The 20,286-nt window shown below is 43.9% G+C and overlaps 1 protein-coding gene across 1 annotated transcript in view; it reads right to left on the bottom strand.

The window, feature by feature from the left end:
* Window positions 1–20,286, bottom strand: part of MOSMO (modulator of smoothened) — a 61,342-nt gene that overhangs the window by 10,198 nt on the left and 30,858 nt on the right. The window contains exon 2 of the mRNA XM_061599719.1: window positions 4,579–4,791. Coding sequence (XP_061455703.1) covers window positions 4,579–4,791 — 213 coding nt within the window. The remainder of the gene's footprint in view (window positions 1–4,578; window positions 4,792–20,286) is intronic.

Genomic DNA, 20,286 nt, shown 5'->3' with positions numbered 1-20,286 from the left:
CCAGAGCCAACTTTCATTTATTGAGTTATAAATAACAATTTTATTTTACAAGAAACAAAGAAACGCAATCATAAGTAATCTTTTTTGTTATTCTTTCAGTCTAAGTGGAGTTACGTGGCATCTTGAGATTGTTTTGAATTTAAGCTCTTGTGTTCCAGAGTTTAATGGCTTTACCGAATAAAGGCACCCATGATGCTTAGCTTAGTCAATTTTATATTGTTAAGTCACTCTTCTGAATGAAGGAGAAATAAGATTCCAGCAACTGAATGGCCAGAAAGACTAAAAAGTTCCCCTAGAACAGTGGTTCCCAAACATTTTTTTTTGCCATGAACCACTTGAAAATTGCTGATGGTCTTGGTGGAGCACTTAATGCTTTTCTGCCTGTTGTAGCAATTGTAATGCTCTGTGCTAGAGGCTGTACGATTTTGAATTGTATTTTTATTGCTTCTTTTATTTCTTAATTTGCATTCCATGGAATTTAATTTGAAATACAATAAAATACAATATAAGAAATAAAAGAAGGAACAAAAATATTTATTGTTGTTGTTGTTATTATTGCCTAACCTTCCTCCTAAAGAGAGCCCAGGGAGGCAAAGAAGAAGTGACAAAACGCTAAAAAATCTCTAAACCCAAAACATTTTTTAAAAAGCATTCTAATACAGATGCAGACTGGTATCAAAATCAACAATTATTTAATGTGGATATGCTGCGAACCATCTGAATGAAGCTCATACACCCCTGGTGATCCACAGACCACTGTTTGGGAACCCCTGCCCTACAGGCTGTTTTCTGTGTTACCTTTCTTAACGTCAAATTTGTGTCCATTAATTCTCTTGAGCAGAGACGGTCCCATTTGTCCTATGTAAATGCATCTACACTTGCAGATCTTAAAGTAAATGTCCTAAAAGCAAATTTCAAAGACAGGACACAGCGGGAGATTGTTGAGATACCATTACAACCACTGGCCAGCACTCACCTTTTCCTAGGTCCCTCCCCCACTGAAAATTGGAAAATCAATGCTCCTGACTCATTCTTGCTGATGCAGCATGGATATCCTTCAACCTTAGCCACCCAAAGACCCCCTTCCCTCCTTAGAACATACAGGGAACCCCGCTAGATCAGGCATAAGGTCTACTTAGGCTGTGTACAGACCATCCATTTCAAGCACATGACTTCCCCAAAAGAATCCTGGGAACTGTGGTTTGTTAAAGGGGTTGGGAATTGTAGCTCTGGGAGGGGTAAACTAAAGTTTTCAGGATTCTTTGGGGGAAGCCATGTGCTTGAAATGGATGGGGTATACACTGCTTTAGTTCTGCATCCGGTATCCAACAGAAACCAATCATAGGTCATATTAGAAATGGATTTACATGGGGTTAGATTATTTGCCCACCTAGCTTGGTACAAGTGTCTATCGCAATGGCAATGGCTCCCCAGAGACTTTTCTCATGACTTGCTACCCATTCCTTTTAACCAGGAGATGCCAGGTATTGAGTCTGGGACTTTTTGTGCACAGAAGTATAGAATCACAGGCTTGGAAGGGACCTCAGATAGTTCTGCCACTGAGCTAGAGTTCATCACACAAGTCAGATGCTTCTGGGAAGCCAAGCACAAGGCAATATCGTAAGAGGACCCCCTGCTAGCTCCTTGCACTCCCCTCTTCCAGCAAATGGAATTTGGAGAAAGGCCAGCTCTGAACTTGGCTGATTATATTTTGCCATCGTATCTACCACTGTCAGTTGCCACTGACAGTATTGTCCTTCCATCATTCCCTCCATTCTGTATTTCCTCAGGAAGTGGTATCAGCAAAAGAGCAGAAGTATTTTATTTAAGAAAAAGAAACGCTTAAGGGTGAGTTGGAACCCCCAAAGCAGCACACTCACAGAATGCTGACAACTGCTGTGGAACAAAAATGGAAAACTGGGTGGGAGGGGGCATGGAATGGAGGACTGTGTCGGAGCACATGGCTGGCCAATTGGAACAAAGTGAACAGGAGCATTCCACACCACAACATTTTGTTGCAGAGTCTACTTGTGAGTTTTGTCTACCCTTTTTTTTAAAGCTACCTAAACCTGTGGCCAACTACCACATCTTGTAGCAATGAAGTCTGTACTTCAATTATACTTTCCACATGGCCAGCCTTTATATATAGCTGTGTGCAGCCCATGGAGGTCTAGAAAAGGGTCTACCACCCCCAGCTCTCCAGATCAAAAAGTCTAGAGGCGAAGATGCCCCTGTGTGCCGTCCCCAAAAGCTACAACATCCAATCCAAAGGCTGATTTGCCCTGCCCCTGGAGCAGCCACTTCTCCAAGCACCACAGACCAAACCTGGGCTACTTCATAGAATAGGGCTGACCATGATACTTGCCGTATCCAAAGAGATCCATAACCCAAGTTTCCATGGCTAATTATCCACTTTGTTTCTTCTACAAGTCAGGCTTATTATTTATTATTTCTAAATGTGGCACCTGTGAAGGCTGATAACAGCAATAGACACAGAATTGTACAGTACAATAATACCTCAATTAGCCAAGTACATGCATTCCTGGACATTGCTTCTTTTAATAGAAACTTTGCTACCAAAGGTAGGAATAACATGGAAAGAACAGGGATAGGTTCCTACACCACAAAAAGTAAGAGCAGTCTGACATATTTCAGCAAACTTTACTAACGATATGCATGTTTGAAATGAAACAACCAGTTCAGGTAAACCTTGCATATAGACCACTTGAAGGCTTCTTCCAAAATGAATCCAGGGGTGCCTGCCTTGCCTTTTTTATTTTATCATGTAGCATCTTGCTATAGCAATCCAAAGCTTTGAGCAAAGTTCTCCTCTCCGTACACTTGAGCAGGCAGGCAAGGGCAGCCACCCACCCACCCCGGGGCTTGGTCTCTCTCTCTCTCTGCCATCCTCCCTACATTCAAGCAGATGTGCCCGCAGTCAACCCTGCGTCCAGGGCCCGCAAAGGCCTGTTTACGGCAGAGGCGCCTGCGCCACCTGGCAGGGAGTGCCATTCCAGCCATGTGTGAGAGAGCTGCCTGCAGCAGCCACAATCCAGGAGACAAGGAGCCACATTCTAACTATGTCAGAGTATGTCCCCTCCCTGCATCCCCCACACCCCAAAAAAGACTTTGTTAAAAATTCCTTCCTGGAGGATTTGTTAACTGAGGTATTACTGTATATGCAGTCCCCTCATCCTCCCTGCTGAGTTCTACAAGGGCAACACTGAGACTAAAGAGGAGGAGGAAGACGACAGGCAGTGCAGGTGGAGGCTGGCTGAGAGGAGACTGAGGTTGGTGGGGCAGCACCCCATTTTCACTTATGGACCATCATCATTACGCAAGTTCTTTTTTTGATCAACCAGGTTTCTCAATCCACAACCCTTAGAACCTCCGCAATATTCACAAACTTGCAGCCATTATGGGCTGCCTCAGCAGTGCAGACTGGGAAGCTGGCTGCTCTCCTTGCAGACATTTTTATCCACCTGGAAAGATCAGAAATCCTGCTTTCCATGAAACACTCTCTCCTCTAAACTATTTCTACAATACAGAGGACTTAGATCATCTGAAAGTAAACACGCAAAAGTTGGTCTAAAAGTCTGCTTACAAATCTAAACGTTTGTATCAGGAGGTCAACAAGCTGAAGGTCCCAGTAACAACTTTTTGACCCTCCCCAATCTAATTGTCTCAGGAGAAGGGCCATAAAGGCAAATATCTTGTTTGGCAGTGGGGATTGGAAGGTTCTCTCTTTATGCAGACTAATCTTAACAGGTAGGTTCTGCTGGAAACCACTTTTTTTGCAACAGGTTAAGCTTGATCTACTGCAGACTGATTCTCCCCAAATAACATTATTATATGATCTTAAAAGACAGGCTCAAGATACTCCCAGGTCTCTGGGAACTGGCACACTGGTTAGCATGTTGAACTTTGACAGGGAAACCCAAAACCTGAATTCGAATCCTTAGGCTGAACAACGACTAACCTGACATGCGGCCTCAGAAAGTTGTTGTGGGAGAAAGAAAAGATCCCCCGTTCCCGGGGCAGAATGCATGCTATCCAGTAGCTAAGTCCCTTTTTTCAGTTCAAAGAATACGCAAGATGGTCCTCTCTTTCAAACTGTAATGTTCCATTTTAAAGTCATATTTATATTTTATTGTATATTTTAAATGTTTTATAGACTGTTTCCTTTTATCTGATTTGTCTTATTGGGTCTGTGACCGCACAATAAATTGAAATGAAAAATACTACCCAGATCTCCATGGGAGAATACAGAATTGATTAAGTTCCTGATCCTTTCAGGTCAGAGAAACCAGCGGTACAAGCTATGGGTTTGCCATCAGCAGTTCTGCTGGAGAAGGAGCCTGTATTATGCAGGCTTCTTGCACATAGGCAAGAGTTCTTAGGTTCCTCCCGGGAAAGGGAGGATCCCCATGGGGTTTCAGGTTACTTGGAAGGTGTTCAAAAGCATCTCAGAAAGACAGACACAGGTGCTCCCTTTGCTGACTCTCCAGAAGCCAAGGTGACTCCCAAAGATTTGGCCTGCGGCCAGATCAACTCTGGAGCCAAAAAGGGCACACTTACTTCCAGTGAATGCTATCCAGCGTGCGTATTTAGTTGCTTCTCTTCGCCAGTGGGAAGCCACTAGCAAGCCACACGTGACAGTCAGTGAAATGATTCCCATGATGATGAAAAATAAGGTGGTGACCCACTCAGGAGGTAACCGTGGAGGAATACAGGTCCTGTCACGTCCATGAATGGTTTGACACTGTCGCACAAGGCCAACTGTGAGAGCACCTGAAATGACACACATGACAACAACCCATTAATGGATGTGCCTGTTTTTCTTCAACCCACCTTCCCCCCCCCCCCGAAATGAGAACTTAACAGCAGCCCTGGGTAGATCAGACCAAAAGTCAATCTACTCCAGCCTCCTGTTTCTCCCTACAGTGGCCACCTAGATATTTCTGGGAGAAATTAAGCAAACAGCTGTCCTCTTCCATTGATGCCGCTCAACAGCAGGTAGTCCATGGTGTGCTAACCTTTGAACCAGGAGATTACATGTAGACATCACGACTAACAGCCACTGGGTTAAGTTTAGCTCAGGTTCCCAAATCTTTTCCCCCATGAACTACTTGAAAATCGACACAGGTCTTGGCAGACGACTTAATTATTTTTCCACCTGCTGTTGCAACTGTAATGCACTGTGTAGATGCTGTGTGACTTTTAATTGTATTTTTATTGCTTTTTATTGCTTTTGTGTATTTTGTTGTATCACAATTTAAGTGACAGAACTCAAACTGTAGTACAATAAAATATAATGTATAAAAAATAAAGGAAGCAATACAGCGAAAAATATTTAACACGATGGATGTGCCGCCTTCCGTCTTCAACCACAAATCCACAGATGTGCTGCGGACCACCTGAATGAAGCTCACAGACCACAGTGTGGAAAAGGCAATGGTGCTGAGGGAAGTTTGATCCATTTCCTTAAGTACAGAAGATCCCAACCATTTCTTCCACCCAGATGGAGACGAAGGGAAGAACGGGTGGATCTAGACAGCACAGTCAACTCAGCAAACTGATGTGCTCTGAAGTAGAGGATGTTTTCTTCTCAACTCTGGCTCCTTTGGGCACGTTAGAAGGTTTAACATTGGAAAAAGGCTTGTAATCTCTGTGCTGTAATGACTCTCTCCTCCCTGAAAGCTGAACACCACATGACATTGCTGTAAACCGCCCGGAGAGCTTCGGCTATGGGGCGGTATATAAATGTAATAAATAAATAAATGACATGGGAGATCCACAACTGGATCTGCGTTGCCTTTTTTTAAAAGAAAAGTTTAAAAGCATCTACATGAGGTGGGGCAGCACAGGTTGAGGGGATGGTGACCTCTCCCCCGTGCAATGTTTTCCCAATCAAACTCTCTCCCCTTCCCAGAAACTACCCAACAGGAACCTGCCATTTCTCTCTCCACTGGGGCATCAGGAACTCCTGATTCCAAGCAGAAAAGGGCGCAATGGGCAAGGGTTCAATGCCCTTCAGCCAAGGTCGTTGTCCTGAGCCCAAAGCGGCCCCTGGTCCTGGCAGTCATTTTAAAGCTTTTAAAAATTATTATTTAAGGCAGATCTGTTCATGTATGTCAAATGCATAACTGCTGTTGCTTCCCTCCGTCGGGAATACATTCCATGAGCTCTATGTGGGGCTGCCCTTGAGGTTGGTCTGAAAGCTGCAGCTGGTGCAAAATGTGGAGGTGTGACTGGTCAAATAGGGCAGGACATCACCAACATGTCACCCTGCTGCTGAAAGAATTGCACTGGCTGCTCCTTAGCTACCAGGCCAAGTTCAGGTGCTGGTTTTGGTCTATAAAGTCCTATACAATTTGGGACCAGGATACCCAAAAGATTGTCTTACCCCTCATATACCCAGTCTGCCTCCTGCAGATACCATCTCATCAGGAGGTCTGTTCCATACATCATAGGAAGCGGGCTTTCTTCCCCTTAAACATTAGCCAGGCGTCATCTCTGTTATCTTTTCAGTGCCTACTGAAGACTTTCCTCTTTCAACAAGCCTTATCCCAGTCGGCATCTGTGTTGGAATTAAGTTTCTTAAACAAAGATTTTTTAAAAGATGTTTTGTTTCTAAAGAGGTTTTAAAGATATTTTAGTGTTTTATTGCCTGTTTGCTGCCCTGAGCTCCTGGGAGGAAGAGCAAGATATAAATTTAATTAATTAATTAATAATATTCTTAATTATTCCATCCAAGTGGCAAGGTTTTGGCAATACGAGCACAAGACAAGCACCCTCAGAACTGCTTCACACAGAAGCAGACCAAGAGGTCTCCCTCACACACCCGCTCCAGAGGCTCCTCTAACAACAACAAAGCACCCTTTGGGTGCACACCCCAGCCTGAGCCTCTTTTTAAAGCGATCTAAGGCCTCTCCCTCTTTGGAGTGGGCTTTTAGCCAACAATTACCTAGCAATGTTTTCAGCAGATGTTTGATTTTTGGTTGGAACTGAAAGCCAGGGAAGGGCATCAGGCAGATCAGGTTGTACTGGTAAATACTCAGAGCAGAACCATTGAAATTAAAGGACTTAAATTAGTCAGGCCCATTAAATGCAGCAGGTCTTCTCCAAGTTTGGCTACTGTTGGATAGAACCCCCTGACCCAAACCACAATTTTGAACCCTTGAGTTACTAATTTGCACTTGGTTCCACTGGATGGACTTGGGGATTCCAGTAAATTTTTATGCCTTCTACGTTAAATTTTACCTTTGTAGTCCCTTTAGTACCACTCCCTATATGTGTGTGTGTGTGTATAGATAGATAGTATTTTATGTATTTTAATTGTATTTTATGTATTTTAATTTACTTCAATGTTTTTGTGATTTTACTGTTTACAATTTTATTATGTACATGTTTGGTTTTATTTTTGTAAGCCGCCCTGAGTGCCCTATTTTAGGGTAGAAGGGCGGGATAGAACTATTTTAAATAAATAAATAAATAATAAAAAACAAAGCAAAGCCTGCAAACCTAAGGCTTGCTCACACCTGCCATAAGCATTGAGGATGGGACATCGAGAAGTTCAACCAAATCCACAAGTGTTCTCCCACTGGCTGTGTTCTGGATGTAACACTAAACCATGGTTTAGTATTATGAGGCTGTGCCGAAATGAGTCTTCCCCTCATTTGGTGTGGCCACAAAGAAGAAATCAGAAACAAGTTGGCCTATTCCAGCAAACCATACCTGTTGGACCGCAGTATGTCCAGATTTGAAGATCATGACAACCTGCAGTTAGTCTACAATGAAAACTAAAGCTCCTCAAAGCCACGTCAGAGGTGGGAAGAATGTGCAAGCCCAAGGCTCACTGCAGCTTGTTCCAGTAATGTTGAACCACGGTTTAGCATTACATGAAAAGTGCAGACATGGTCAGTTTCAAGGAAATGCACACACACTCCCCAATCAAATGTAAGAATGACAGTGTAAGGAAGTCTCCTTAGTTTAGGCTCAGGCAAGTCCTGAAGAGGGGCATCCACATATACTTGTATAGACAAATTCATGGAGAATAAAGCTATCAATGGCTACTCGTTATGACGGCTATGCTCTGCCTCCACGGTTGGAGGCAGCATGCTTCTGAATACCTGTTGCTGGAAACTCCAGAAGTATTGCTGTTGTGCTCACGTTCTGTTTCCAGGTTTCCCATCGGTATCTGGCTGGCCAGTGTGAGAACAAGATGCTGGACTAGAGGGGCCATTGGCCTGATCCAGCAGGCTTCTCTTATGTTTTTACTGTTAACAACATGTGAAAGGATCTTGCCTTGCTGCAACTCAAGGAAGCACTTTGGCAATGCTGTCAAATTCCACATAGCCCTGCCTAGTTTTGCAACTAGTCCCTCCCACAACAGCTTGTGGCCTAATTATGTTCACAGTAGGAATTTAGGCATGGATGGTGATAAACTGCAGAACAGGGACTAAGGCTGGCATGATGTGGCTTCCAGTTCTAGGTTCCATCCATACATTTAAAGCACATGGTTTCCCCATAGAATCCTGGTAAATGTAGTTTGAACTGTAGCTCGGTGAGGGGTAATCCACAGTTCTTTGAGGAAGCCCTCATTATTAAAGTGGTATAAATGTGCTTTAAACATATGGTGTGGATGTGACCCTAGACTCCACCTGGAGACAGAAGTTAGCAAAATGTTCCAGTTATGCATTTTAGAATTGACCTAAAAAGGTTTCCAAAGAGAGCTGCACAGATTGTGGGCAAATGCTCTGAATACCTCACTTAACAGGAAAAGCTACTCTTAACTGTTACAAATGTCCCCTTCATTTTCTAGAAAATTAGGCCAAAGATAATAGAATAAGGCGGTGTAATTAATGCGCTTCACTTGGCACTGGAAGATTTATTTCAAATTAGCTCTGTTGAGTAAAGGAGCAGGCCAAGACCACATGTCTGCATATGTGCAACACAAGAGATTTCAGGCGCTTCTTATTAATGCAAAGCATTGGTGTCTGAAGGAATTTCACTTAGTGCGTTCAAGATGCAAATGATTTTACAACTTGAGACCAATTATGTTACAAACCATGCTTCATTGCTATGAACCCACAAATACTAACATTTCCACTCTTTTCAGTCCCACTTCCTGCGGTAAGAAAAGCTACGGCATCCAAGCTGATTCCTCTGGAATGGTTTGGGGGTCCTTGTTCCATATGAGGAATGAGGATGTTCAGTTGGGGCTATCAATGGCTACTAGCCACGATAGCCATGTTCTCCCTCCAGTGTCGGAGGCGGTATGCCTCTGAATGCCAGTTGTTGGAAATCACAAGTGGGGGGAGTGCTGTTGCACTCAGGTCCTGCTTGCGGGCTTCTGGTTGGCCACTGTGAGAACAGGATGCTGGACTAGATGGGGCATTGGCCTGATCCAGCAGGCTCTTCTTATGTTCTTGAGGGATCTGGGCAAGAAATGGGAATAAAAAGGACAGAGGGAGAAATGGACCGTGGAAGGGCTGGGAGGGGGAATGTATGAGGTTGGAGGTGGGGGGGAGAGAAGGTTTAGACTGGGGGGAAACAGCCCTGAGCGAGAGGATAAGTTAGGCATTGACCTGTTCTCTTCCCCCTTGCCTGTACTTAGTTGATCATTCAACAGCTCCTCTAAGTTTGCGATTATATGCTCAGGAAAAAAAATCATGCAGGTAATCATAAAGGTAATCATAAAGGTAACATGTACACTATCTCTAATGTACACTGCAAATGAGAGAAAACTATCTTTTCTTAATGTACAATGCCATTAACACACGGGCTATTCAACAGGGGTGGGGAACCTTTGGCCCTCTAATTATTGTTGGGCTACAATTTCCATCAGCCTTGACTATTGGCCATGCTGGCTGGGGCTGCTGGGAGATGTAGTTCAGCAACATTTGGAGGCCAAAGGTTCCCCAACCTATACAGAATAAATGATGTGACTAATCAACTTTAAAAAAAACACCACGCTGATCATGCCAATTAAACACCTGTGATTTCCTTTCAACATCATTAGCCTTCATCTGTTGAGTGTATAATAACTTGATGATCTTTTGGAGAGGCAGAATATAAACCCAAGTGTTATTTCTTATAGGACAGAAATCTAGCTATTCCCCGCTTCCCTTGAGAGCATTAAAAGACTTCTTGGAGTCATTTTGAAGTGGAATGATAGTTCATTTATTTAGAAAAACAGAGAGAGATACTTCCTTTTCATCTATGCTAAAAGGACCAGCCAATTTTGTTGGGTACCTACACGTCTGAGTGTTATTTTAGTTATTTATGTTATTGCACTTATCTCCTACCTTCTCTCCAGGGAGCTCAAGGAGGCGTACATAGTTCTCCCCCTCCTCTTTTAATCCCCACAACAACTCTGTGAGGTAAACTGAGAGGCAGTGACTGATTCAAGGTCACCCAGTGAACTTCATGGCCAAGTGGGGATTTGAATCCTAGTCTCTCAGATCCTAGTCTAATACTCTAAACATTACATCACACTTGTAGGAAAGGGAGAGATTCTCTCTACCCACTCTCTCCATATCATGTAGACTTTTATAAATCCCTGCTGCACAAACAGAGAGCCTGTGGTCCTTCAGATGTTGCTGGACTCCAACTCCCCAGCCTTAACTATTGGGGTCGATGGGAGATGGAGGCCAACAACTGGAGGTTCCCCATTACATAACTATTGTGTCCCCCCCCAACTTGGCTTTGCTCCCCATGACCTAAGAAATGCCAAACACTTGTAGTCTTTTCTCAGAGGGAAGGTGCTCTAAGTGCTTGATCATTTTTACTTACCTTTTCTAGATCTACAAGGACCTTTTTGAATCGGGATCTGATCTACACATGCTATAGACTCTTCACTGGGCACAAGTATTGCACAGAGTGTTATCTGAACAGATCCTTCTCCAATACAGCAAATTAAAGAGAATTAAAAGCTATCAGCAGCTACAAAGTAAACCTACTTTGGGATCACCCTAAGTTGTCAATTCCTAGACAGGAGTTCCGGAGGGGTCTGGGACTGCTGGGTTGTCAGCTGCTGTCCAAAAAGATTGAAGGGGTGTGTGCATCAGGCAGATTTGTGCTTTATGGAGAAACCTGCGCATTCGCACGCACATGCGCACGCACGCACACACACACACACACGAGTTCCAGCTCATGCAAGGGAACCAAGAAAATGCCTTTAATTTCTATAAAATTATGCAAATATCACCAGCTAGCTTTTAAAAAACAAACACTTTTTCAAGGTTTATAAGAATCAAGAACTCCTCCCCCAGAGGGAATAATGTCTGCAAACTACTTGTGACAAAGCATTTCTCTGTCATTTGCAGAGAAAGAGGGCCATTCAAGTGCACTGCCCTAGATCTCTGTATGGGGAAACTGAATTGCAACCGTTTTTTTTAAAGGTAGGATATACTGACAACTCAACCTCTGTTTCAAGACAACTCTCAAAAGGCAACATTGTTCCATCAAGGGTTCAACTGAGGAACTGTGTGAGAGGGCAACCCCTCCTTCCGAAAAAGAGCTAGATGAATTCACAGTGGCAAAAACGTGTTATCCACTCTCCACTGCACTCGGCAAAGAATAAAGACGGATGGAATCTCTTCCATTGGGAGCAGCAAAAGGACTTTGTTTACTTCCACCCAGTTAAACATGTGAAGACCTATGCAGCCAACAAAGTCTCAGTGGGCCCTATGCTGGCCAGCAGGAATGTTATTACAGGTGAGAATTTGCAAGAAGGAATGAACCTAGCTTAACTTTAAAGGCTCAGGCTACAGCAGCAGACAAGCCACTCATCACCACCTAAAATTGGCAGTATCAAACGTCAACCACCCAGGTGCGAGGAGGAAGACTTGCAAGCGCCATTGTGGTCCACGGTGACACTATGACAAAGGAACTGCCCTATATGGGTAACTGTTAAGCCAATAGAAACTCGTTTGGGCTAAAGCTGCTGCATCTCTTCCTGCTCTCAAGTCATAATATCACTATTAATAACATTCTCCCTGAATGGTTTACACACAGACCTTCCTTGCAAACATCTGCTCTTATAAGAATCCATTCACGTTTCCAGGACCATGTTTGGAGGATCTTACACAATCAGCTACCTGCAATATCAACTCTTACTTGATTCAACCTCCCATTTGTTTACACAGTTGGAGGGCCCTCAGCAACTGAGGTGAAGGCAGGGGCAGGAATCAACAATCCCTGCCAAGACTTGTGTTGGAGATAACTTTCTCCTACAGAAAGTGGAAGAAGCAACCAGAGGATCAGCTATCCTGGACTTGATTCTAACCAATAGAGATGATTTGGTGGATGAAGTGGCAGTTACGGGAACTCTGAGGGAAAGTGACCACATTATACTTGAATTCTTGATTTTAACAGAAGCAAAAGCTGAAAGTAGCCATACACACACCCTGGACTTCAGGAAAGCTGATTTTAATAAACTCAGAACAATTGTAAGTACGGTACCATGGCAAGCAACCCTAATGAGAAAAGGAGTCCAAGGTGGGTGGGAGTTTCTAAAAAAGGAAATTCTAACAGCACAATGGCAAGCAATTCCAACAAGGAAAAAAGGGGGAAACAGCAGAAGAAGCCAATGTGGCTTCACAAAAAGCTTAGAGATGATCTGAAGACAAAAAAGGACACATACAGGAAGTGGAACGAAGGCCAGGCCACAAAGGAAGAGTACAGGCAGGTATCATGGAATTGCAGGGATGGCATCAGGAAGACTAAAGCTGAGAATGAGCTGAGCTTAGTGAGAGATGCTAAACGCAACAAAAAAGCTTTCTTCAGATACGTCCATAGTAAAAGACAGAGAAAAGAAATGGTGGCAGAGCTACTCAATGAGGATGGCAAAATGATAACAGATGACAAAGAAAAGGCAGAAGTGCTCAATTCCTACTTTGGCTCAGTCTTCTCCCAAAAAAGGGTCTATGACCCTCCTGGGAAACAGGAAGTGGAAGGGGCAGGATTGGAGCTTGAGACTGATAGACAAATGGTCAAGGAATACCTAATCACTCTGAACGAGTTCAAATCGGCAGGGCCTGATAAGCTGCATCCTAAAGTATTGAAGGAACTGGCTGAAGAACTCTCAGAACCACTGTCTATTATCTTTGTGAAATCATGGAGGACTGGTGAAGTGCCAGATGACTGGAGAAGAGCTAATGTTGTCCCTATCTTCAAAAAGGGCAAAAAGGAGGAACCGGGGAACTACAGACCAGTCAGCCTAACATCAATCCCTGGAAAAACTCTGGAGCAGATTATAAAGCAGTCAGTTTGTAAGCACTTGGAAAACTATGCAGTGATTACTGAGCCAACATGGATTTATGAAGAACAAATCCTGCCAAACAAATCTTATCTTGTTTTTTGATCAGGTAACCTCCCTTGTAGACAGTGGGAATACTGTGGATATAATATATCTTGACTTCCGCAAAGCTTTTGACAAAGTGCCCCATGATATTCTGATTAGCAAGCTCGCTAAATGTGGGCTGCATGGAACAACTTTCAGGTGGATCCACAGTTGGCTCCAGAATCATACTCAATGACTGCTTATCAATGGTTCCTTCTCAAACTGGACAGAAGTAACGAGTGGGGTACCACAGGGCTCGACCCTGGGCCCAGTGCTCTTCAACATTTTTATTAACGACTTGGATGAGGAAGTACAGAACATGCTTACTAAGTTTGCAGATGATAGAAAATTGGGGGGCACAGCTAATACCGTGGAAGGCAGAAACAAAATTCAAAGGGACCTTAATAGGCTGGAGCATTGGGCTGAAAACAACAGAATGAAATTCAACAGGGATAAATGCAACGTTCTACACTTAGGAAAAAGAAACCAAATCCACATTTATAAGATGGGGGATACCTGGCTCAGCAATACTACATGTGAGAAGGATCTTGGAATTGTCGTTGATCACAAGCCGAATATGAGCCAACAGTACAATGTGGCTGCAAAAAGGGCAAATGCTATTTTAAGCTGCATTAACAGAAGTATAGTTTCCAAATAATGTGAAGTATTAGTTCCCCTCTATTCAGCACTGGTTAGGCCTCATCTTGAGTACTGCGTCCAGTTCTAGTCTCTGCACTTCAAGGATGCAGAGAAACTGGAACAGGTTCAGAGGAGGGCAACAAGGATGATCAGGGGACTGGAAACAAAGCCCTATGAGGAGAGACTGAAAGAACTGGGCATGTTTAGCCTGGAGAAGAGAAGACTGAGGGGAGATAGGATAGCACTATTCAAGTACATGAAAGGTTGTCACACAGAGGAGGGCTGGGATCTCTTCTCGATCGTCCCAGAGTGCAGGACACGGAATAATGGGCTCAAGTTGCAGGAAGCCAGATTTCGACTGAACATCAGGAAAAATCTCCTAACTGTTAGAGCCATACAACAATGGAACCAATTACCTAGAGAGGTAGTGGGTTCTCCGACAGTGGAGGCATTCAAGAGGCAGCTGAACAGCCATCTGTCGGGAATGCTTTGATCTGGATTCCTGCATTAAGCAGGAGGTTGAACTTGATGGCCTTATAGGCCCCTTCCAACTCTACTGTTCTATGATTCTATCTCTTTCACATAGAGATATCTGAAGCATACCTTCTCCTGGTGGATTTCATAATTCTATAGAAATCAAACACAGCATCTATGTGCGATAATGGAGCTCACTGGGAAGCTAAGAGAGTTGAAGGGAAGGACAACTAGGCAACTGAGGGTATTCTGCCAAATCTGGTGGGGCAAACTATGGAACGGCTATATTAACCATAATTAAGATCCCCATGTTGACAAATATGGGTAAACTCAGGATTTCTCAAGCAATTCAGCCAAACCAACCCCTTTTAAATGGTTGAAATATTAAAAAGCAATCTCAGGTTGGTGGAAGACTGGCCAAGAATTCTCTATCTGATCCTAAGAATCCAATGGATCTAGGCAGAAGGGCAGTGAAAGTCATCCTCCTCTCTTATCGATGGGGGCACTCAGAGATAAACTCTGGCCACTTCTGGACCAGACATTTAAAGGTCTATTATACTATTTTAAACAGCCTTGGTTTTCCCAAAGAATCCTGGGAAGGTAGTCTGTTAAGGGTGCTGAGAGTTGTTAGGAGACTCCTGTTCCCCTCACAGAGCTCCAAGAATGGTTTAATCTATCCCTCTTCCCAAGGAGTCTCCTAACAACTCTCAGTACCCTTAACAGACTACCTTCCCAGGATTCTTTGGGGGAAACCAAGGCTGTTTAAAATGGTATGATACTGCTTTAAATATATAGTATAGATGGGGCCTCTATATGAATGCATTAAGAAAGAGCACACCCCAGAATTTCTTGTTCCTTGTTCATGTGAATGGGGATTATCATGTACCAATAACACATTTAAAACACACACCTATGAACATGTTCCATGCAAATGGAATCTTGTAGCGCCATCAACACTTTCCCTGTATTTTAGAACTCCAATTAAGACATAATTACTGGAACTGTTAACATTTGAAACTATTTCCAGAAGATGACTATATACATGTATTTTGACAGCAGGTTTGCACAGAAATTTAGCAAGGAGGGGGTGGAGCTGAAGAGAAGGTGCCCACAACTTTCAAAAGGAGATTACAAGCCTTGGCATTTCAAAAGATTCAATTGATCAGTAGAGATAATTTCAGAGAGGTGGAAGGTACCTTTGACAGCTAAAATTACTTCCGATTTCACCTGATCATCAACATGCCAGCCAACTCTGGTTTCCTAGGTAACAAAAAAGGAAGTGCAGGTAATAAAAAGGAAGGAAAGACACAGGTACCAGCACCTACTTCTGCTCTCACCTCTTCCCCCCCCCCGAATTATTCAAATAGTCTCAGGACGAAGAGAAGGGCATCAACGGTGTCACCCCCTCCCACCCCCAAAGACAGACAGATCGTGATGAATCATTTGTCACAGTGCAGCATCCGAAGACAGCCATGCTGCCTGTTCTCAAGAGGATAAAAAAGAAAGGGGGGGATCCAAGAGGTTAGAGGATGCTTCTAGGCAAAGGCGAATGCACAACACAGCTGCTCTTGGAGAGGGGAAGGCCACAGCTCACCAGTAAAGCATCTGCTTTGCATGCAGAAGATCCCAGGTTCAATCCCTGGTATCTCCAGGTAGGAAGGGGTGTGGTGTGGAGAGAGTGCCAAGGCCTGAAGAGCCGCATTTGGGCCCTGGGCCTGACAGTCTCCATCCCTGCTGGCAGAGCCGGAACAGTGAAGGGCAGCAGCTCAGTGACACAGCAGCTGCTCTGCATGCAGAAGGTCCGAGGTTCAGTCCCTGGCATCTCCAGATAGTGCTGGGGGAAAAGGCTCCCGCCTGAAACCCTGGAGAGCGAGCGCCAGTCAGTGTAGACAATACTGGGCTAGATGGACCAAATGGTTTGACTCAGTATAAGGCAGCTCCCCATGTCTCTTGGTACCTTCGCTGCTCCACAGAACATATGCATGGAGTATACATCCGCAACAATATAAATTACTCTTAATGAATGACTCTTGTTTAAGGCAAAATAATTTCAACCAGGTTAATCCCCCACTTCTAATGCTACTAGAATGCTTATTCCACTTACACATCCATTGCAAGCGTTCTGCTTAGTGAAGTTTTATCCCTCAGCAGCTATGTAGGCTTTTCAAAACATCTTTGTGTGTCCCCAAAATGATATGGATTTGATTTAGCATGTTTGCAAATGGGGGCAAATTTAAAACCAAAAGAAGACATTGTCCAAACAACTAAGCCAAGTGCGTGCACAGACATTTAATCTATATGCTTCCTAGAGGAAGTCATCTAAAAAAAAGGTGCAAAACACTGAAGCTGCCCAATCTGTCTCGTATCATGCATACTTATTATGTTACTAATTTGATGAAACAATGCCATTGTAGCAAATGAATATTTTCCATGGAAATACAGTGGATTCCCCCCCTCCAAATTACCAAAAAATGTTCCCCCTCACCTTACTTGTCCTACAGGAGATCAGAAGATACTGCAAGATGTAATAGGTTCAATTCTTCTTAACTAATAACCCCCAGTTAATGGGAATCCATGACAATCCATGGCATTCTCATCCCTGGAGATCAACTGGGGTCAGACAGAACTTTTGTGGCAAGGAAGCAAAATATGCTCACGAGCCATGCGAGGAAGGAAGGGCCAGAGGTTCAACGGTACAGTCTCAATATGACAACGCAAGGTCTGAATATGTGTTGTGTATAAATGGGTTAATATACACCAACAGCTTGCCAGTGAGCCTCTGAAACACAATATATTGGAATCCAGCCTAGAGCTGCTGGTAGCCATGTTAAAAGACAGTGTGAAAACTGACAAAAATGGCCGGAAGCAGCCTGGACTGGATGTGGCCTCTGCCTCTCCTCTTTCCTTTTCATTCTCCTAAGCTTTCCACTCCAATCACTGCCTTCCTAGCCCAAGACAACAGCTGCTAACTTCAGTGCCAGAGTCTGGGACATGTGAAGAACCCCCTTCTCCTAAACAAGCCTGCCCGGACATTAAGATCTTCCTTAGAGGCCTTGGTATGCTCCATGTGCCTTCCCCATCTGAAACTCGGTGGCCGGGATGGGGATAAGGTATGAGCAGTAGCAGGGCCTTCTCAGCAATGGCATCCCAGTTGTGGAATTCCCTCCACAGGGATGCTGTCCTGCCCAAACTCGAAGGACTCAGACACAACTGTAGTTTTTTCTTTTAGTGAAGTAAGAGAAAATTTCAGTTCAGTGCGCTTCATGAATCTACCTACAACTTACTCAGAACTCAGCATCCCTCTCCAGCTAACTAGGCACAACTTGGCAGCAATAAGACGTTGGCTCAGCAACTAATACTTCCTCCGCACCCAGCTTAAATAGAACTGGGCAGGCTCCCTGCTTGCGTGTAGCCTGAGTCACTGTTGCACATAAGCGCAGACCTCCTGAGTTGGGACTGTTGAATCTCCCGCCACATTTGCCTCCTGGACCGGGGCGAAGGTGGGACTTTGGTCTCTGTCCCGTCCTCTCCCTCAGCGGGGGGAGAGCTGTCTCGCAGTGGCACGTGTGCTGTGAGATGCACCTCATCTGGCAGAGGGGTGTCAGGTGGGTCTGGTGGTTTTTCTAGGGGGTGTCTGGGACTGCGGAAGGTGACCCGTCACTATGCAGAGCGGGGCCCACTTTGAGGTCCCTCCCCTTGCTGGGTCCTTTCCCAACTGGAAAGTCTGAGTCCAAGTCCTCCTTGCCCCCCTCCTGCTCGCTGGTCCATCCCCTGCTAGTATGGCTCATGACAGATGCAAGCTTTGCTACCTCCCTGCTGTCTTTTTTATCTGGCTCACCAAGGTGGTATTGCCTCAGCAAGCTTCTGGAGATTCTATGATTGGTCTGATTTTGTCCTGTATCTCTGGCTGCTGTAGTGGTTAGCAGCCTAGTCTAGATTCAGGGAGACCCACTGGGGGAACTTGGAGCAATTCTTAGCTCTCAGCGTAACCTGCCTCACAGAGTTATTAAATACCAATGCTAAATGTTAAATATTAAATCCTCGTTCACAAATTTTGAAAAAAAGAATTGGTGGGAAATTAATTTCAGATCTGTTTCTTCAGATAATATTGGCAGGAAATTAATTTCAGATCTGTTTCCTCAGTTGTGAAGAACCTGTGGCCATCCAGATGTTGCTTGAACTACAAACTCCAATCAGCCCCAGCAAGCACGGCCAATGATCAGGGATGATGGGAGTAAGTAGTTCAGCAACACCCTGAGGGCCAAAGGTTCCCCACACCTGTACCACATCCAGATGATCCAGCTCATCTCCTTATTCTAGCCCTCAGAGAACATTGGGCAGTTGTGTCCCGTGACTTAGGGAAATTTACTAGTACGTGCTTTGTCTGAAGTCAGATTGTTCAGAAGATGTTTGTGAGAGAATAAAGCCTCTGATTTCAAAACAAACAAGCAAGAAGGTAGAATTGTGTCTGGCCTGTACCTTTTCAGACCGCTGATTACAGCTCCAATGACTGAATGCTCTAAAGAAAAAAAATTCTCACACATAGATAACTAGCATATCACCGGAGGCTATGAAAGAAATATTCCTGACATGCTTGTTTTCTATGTACAGCAACTGTGTGTGTGTGTTCTATGTAGAGAGCATGAGTGGGATGCATCCATTCACATGTGCCCAATCTATGTGACATGGCACAGGCCAGACACAAGCTTACCTCCTTACCTGTCTGAGACACCTAGGCCCAGACACATTTTTATCTATTCCAATACTGCTTCATCTTACTCAAACTTGCTTTATCTGCCTCTGCCCCCGAAGGCAGCATAAATAGCCAAGTAGCAATTAAAATGTTATTTGATACAGAAAATATGGACTCCCATTCTAAACACACACACACGAAAATGTAATAATATTCTCTTCCAGAATAACCATCAGGTAGCATTTAGATTCCTTAGGATATTTTAAAAAACAACATGCTCATCTGTTATAATACTAAGGAGGAGATTTCTCTATATCCATATCTGGAAACAGAGAGATGCAGGTATTTCCTAGATGGGTATCTTACCGGTTTTGTTTTGAATAGAGCCGAGTCCTGCCCATACTTCTTAAGCTGCAATTTGAGAACCTATATTCTGAACACGGCATAATAGATGACTGATTTATTTCAAATGAGCTTCTGGCAGGTTGTTCAGTTTACAGATTAAGAGGCAAGCACATTCAGACTTTTGTGTCCTGAACTCATTAATCCTACCTCCACAACCTTCAAATCTTGCCAGACATGTTGCAAAGCACATCATCACTTGCTTAATGTTCAGAAGAGGAAGATCAAGGCAAGAAGGCATCAGTCCTTGCTTGAATTATTACTCCATCAATGAGCAAAACATTTCTAAAACATTTGAATGCTCGTTGCCCTTATCTCGTCTTTAACCAGCAGCTTTTTACAGTGACTGTATCGAGGAGTGGCACATTTGGAAGCTTACTATGTCAGAATGGGTAACTCACAAGGCCCTGGAGCACTTGCCCCATAAAAGTGCATCAGTCCCTACAGATGCTCCAACATGAAAATATCCATTTGTGACGCAATTACAGGTTATGCCCTTCCAAACAGAGATTCATAAACGCATGCAAAAAGGCATAGAAAGCTAAAAACTAGAAGCCCTGTTGAGGAGCTTGGGTTGCATCCAATATGGCACGAAGTAAATTCTTCCATCAGCACAATGATTTATACTTTCGCAACAGAACTTCCCCCTCTCCCCCGCCCCCAGTGCACCCTTTCGCTATTCCTTACATTCATATTCAATACAGTACCTCACATTTAGAGACCCTTTGGA

The sequence above is a fragment of the Rhineura floridana genome, chromosome 17 (assembly GCF_030035675.1).
Source record: "Rhineura floridana isolate rRhiFlo1 chromosome 17, rRhiFlo1.hap2, whole genome shotgun sequence".
NCBI lineage: Eukaryota > Metazoa > Chordata > Lepidosauria > Squamata > Rhineuridae > Rhineura > Rhineura floridana.
The sequence above is the reverse complement of the archived record's forward strand: the minus strand, read 5'-3'. Positions and strand labels throughout refer to the sequence as shown.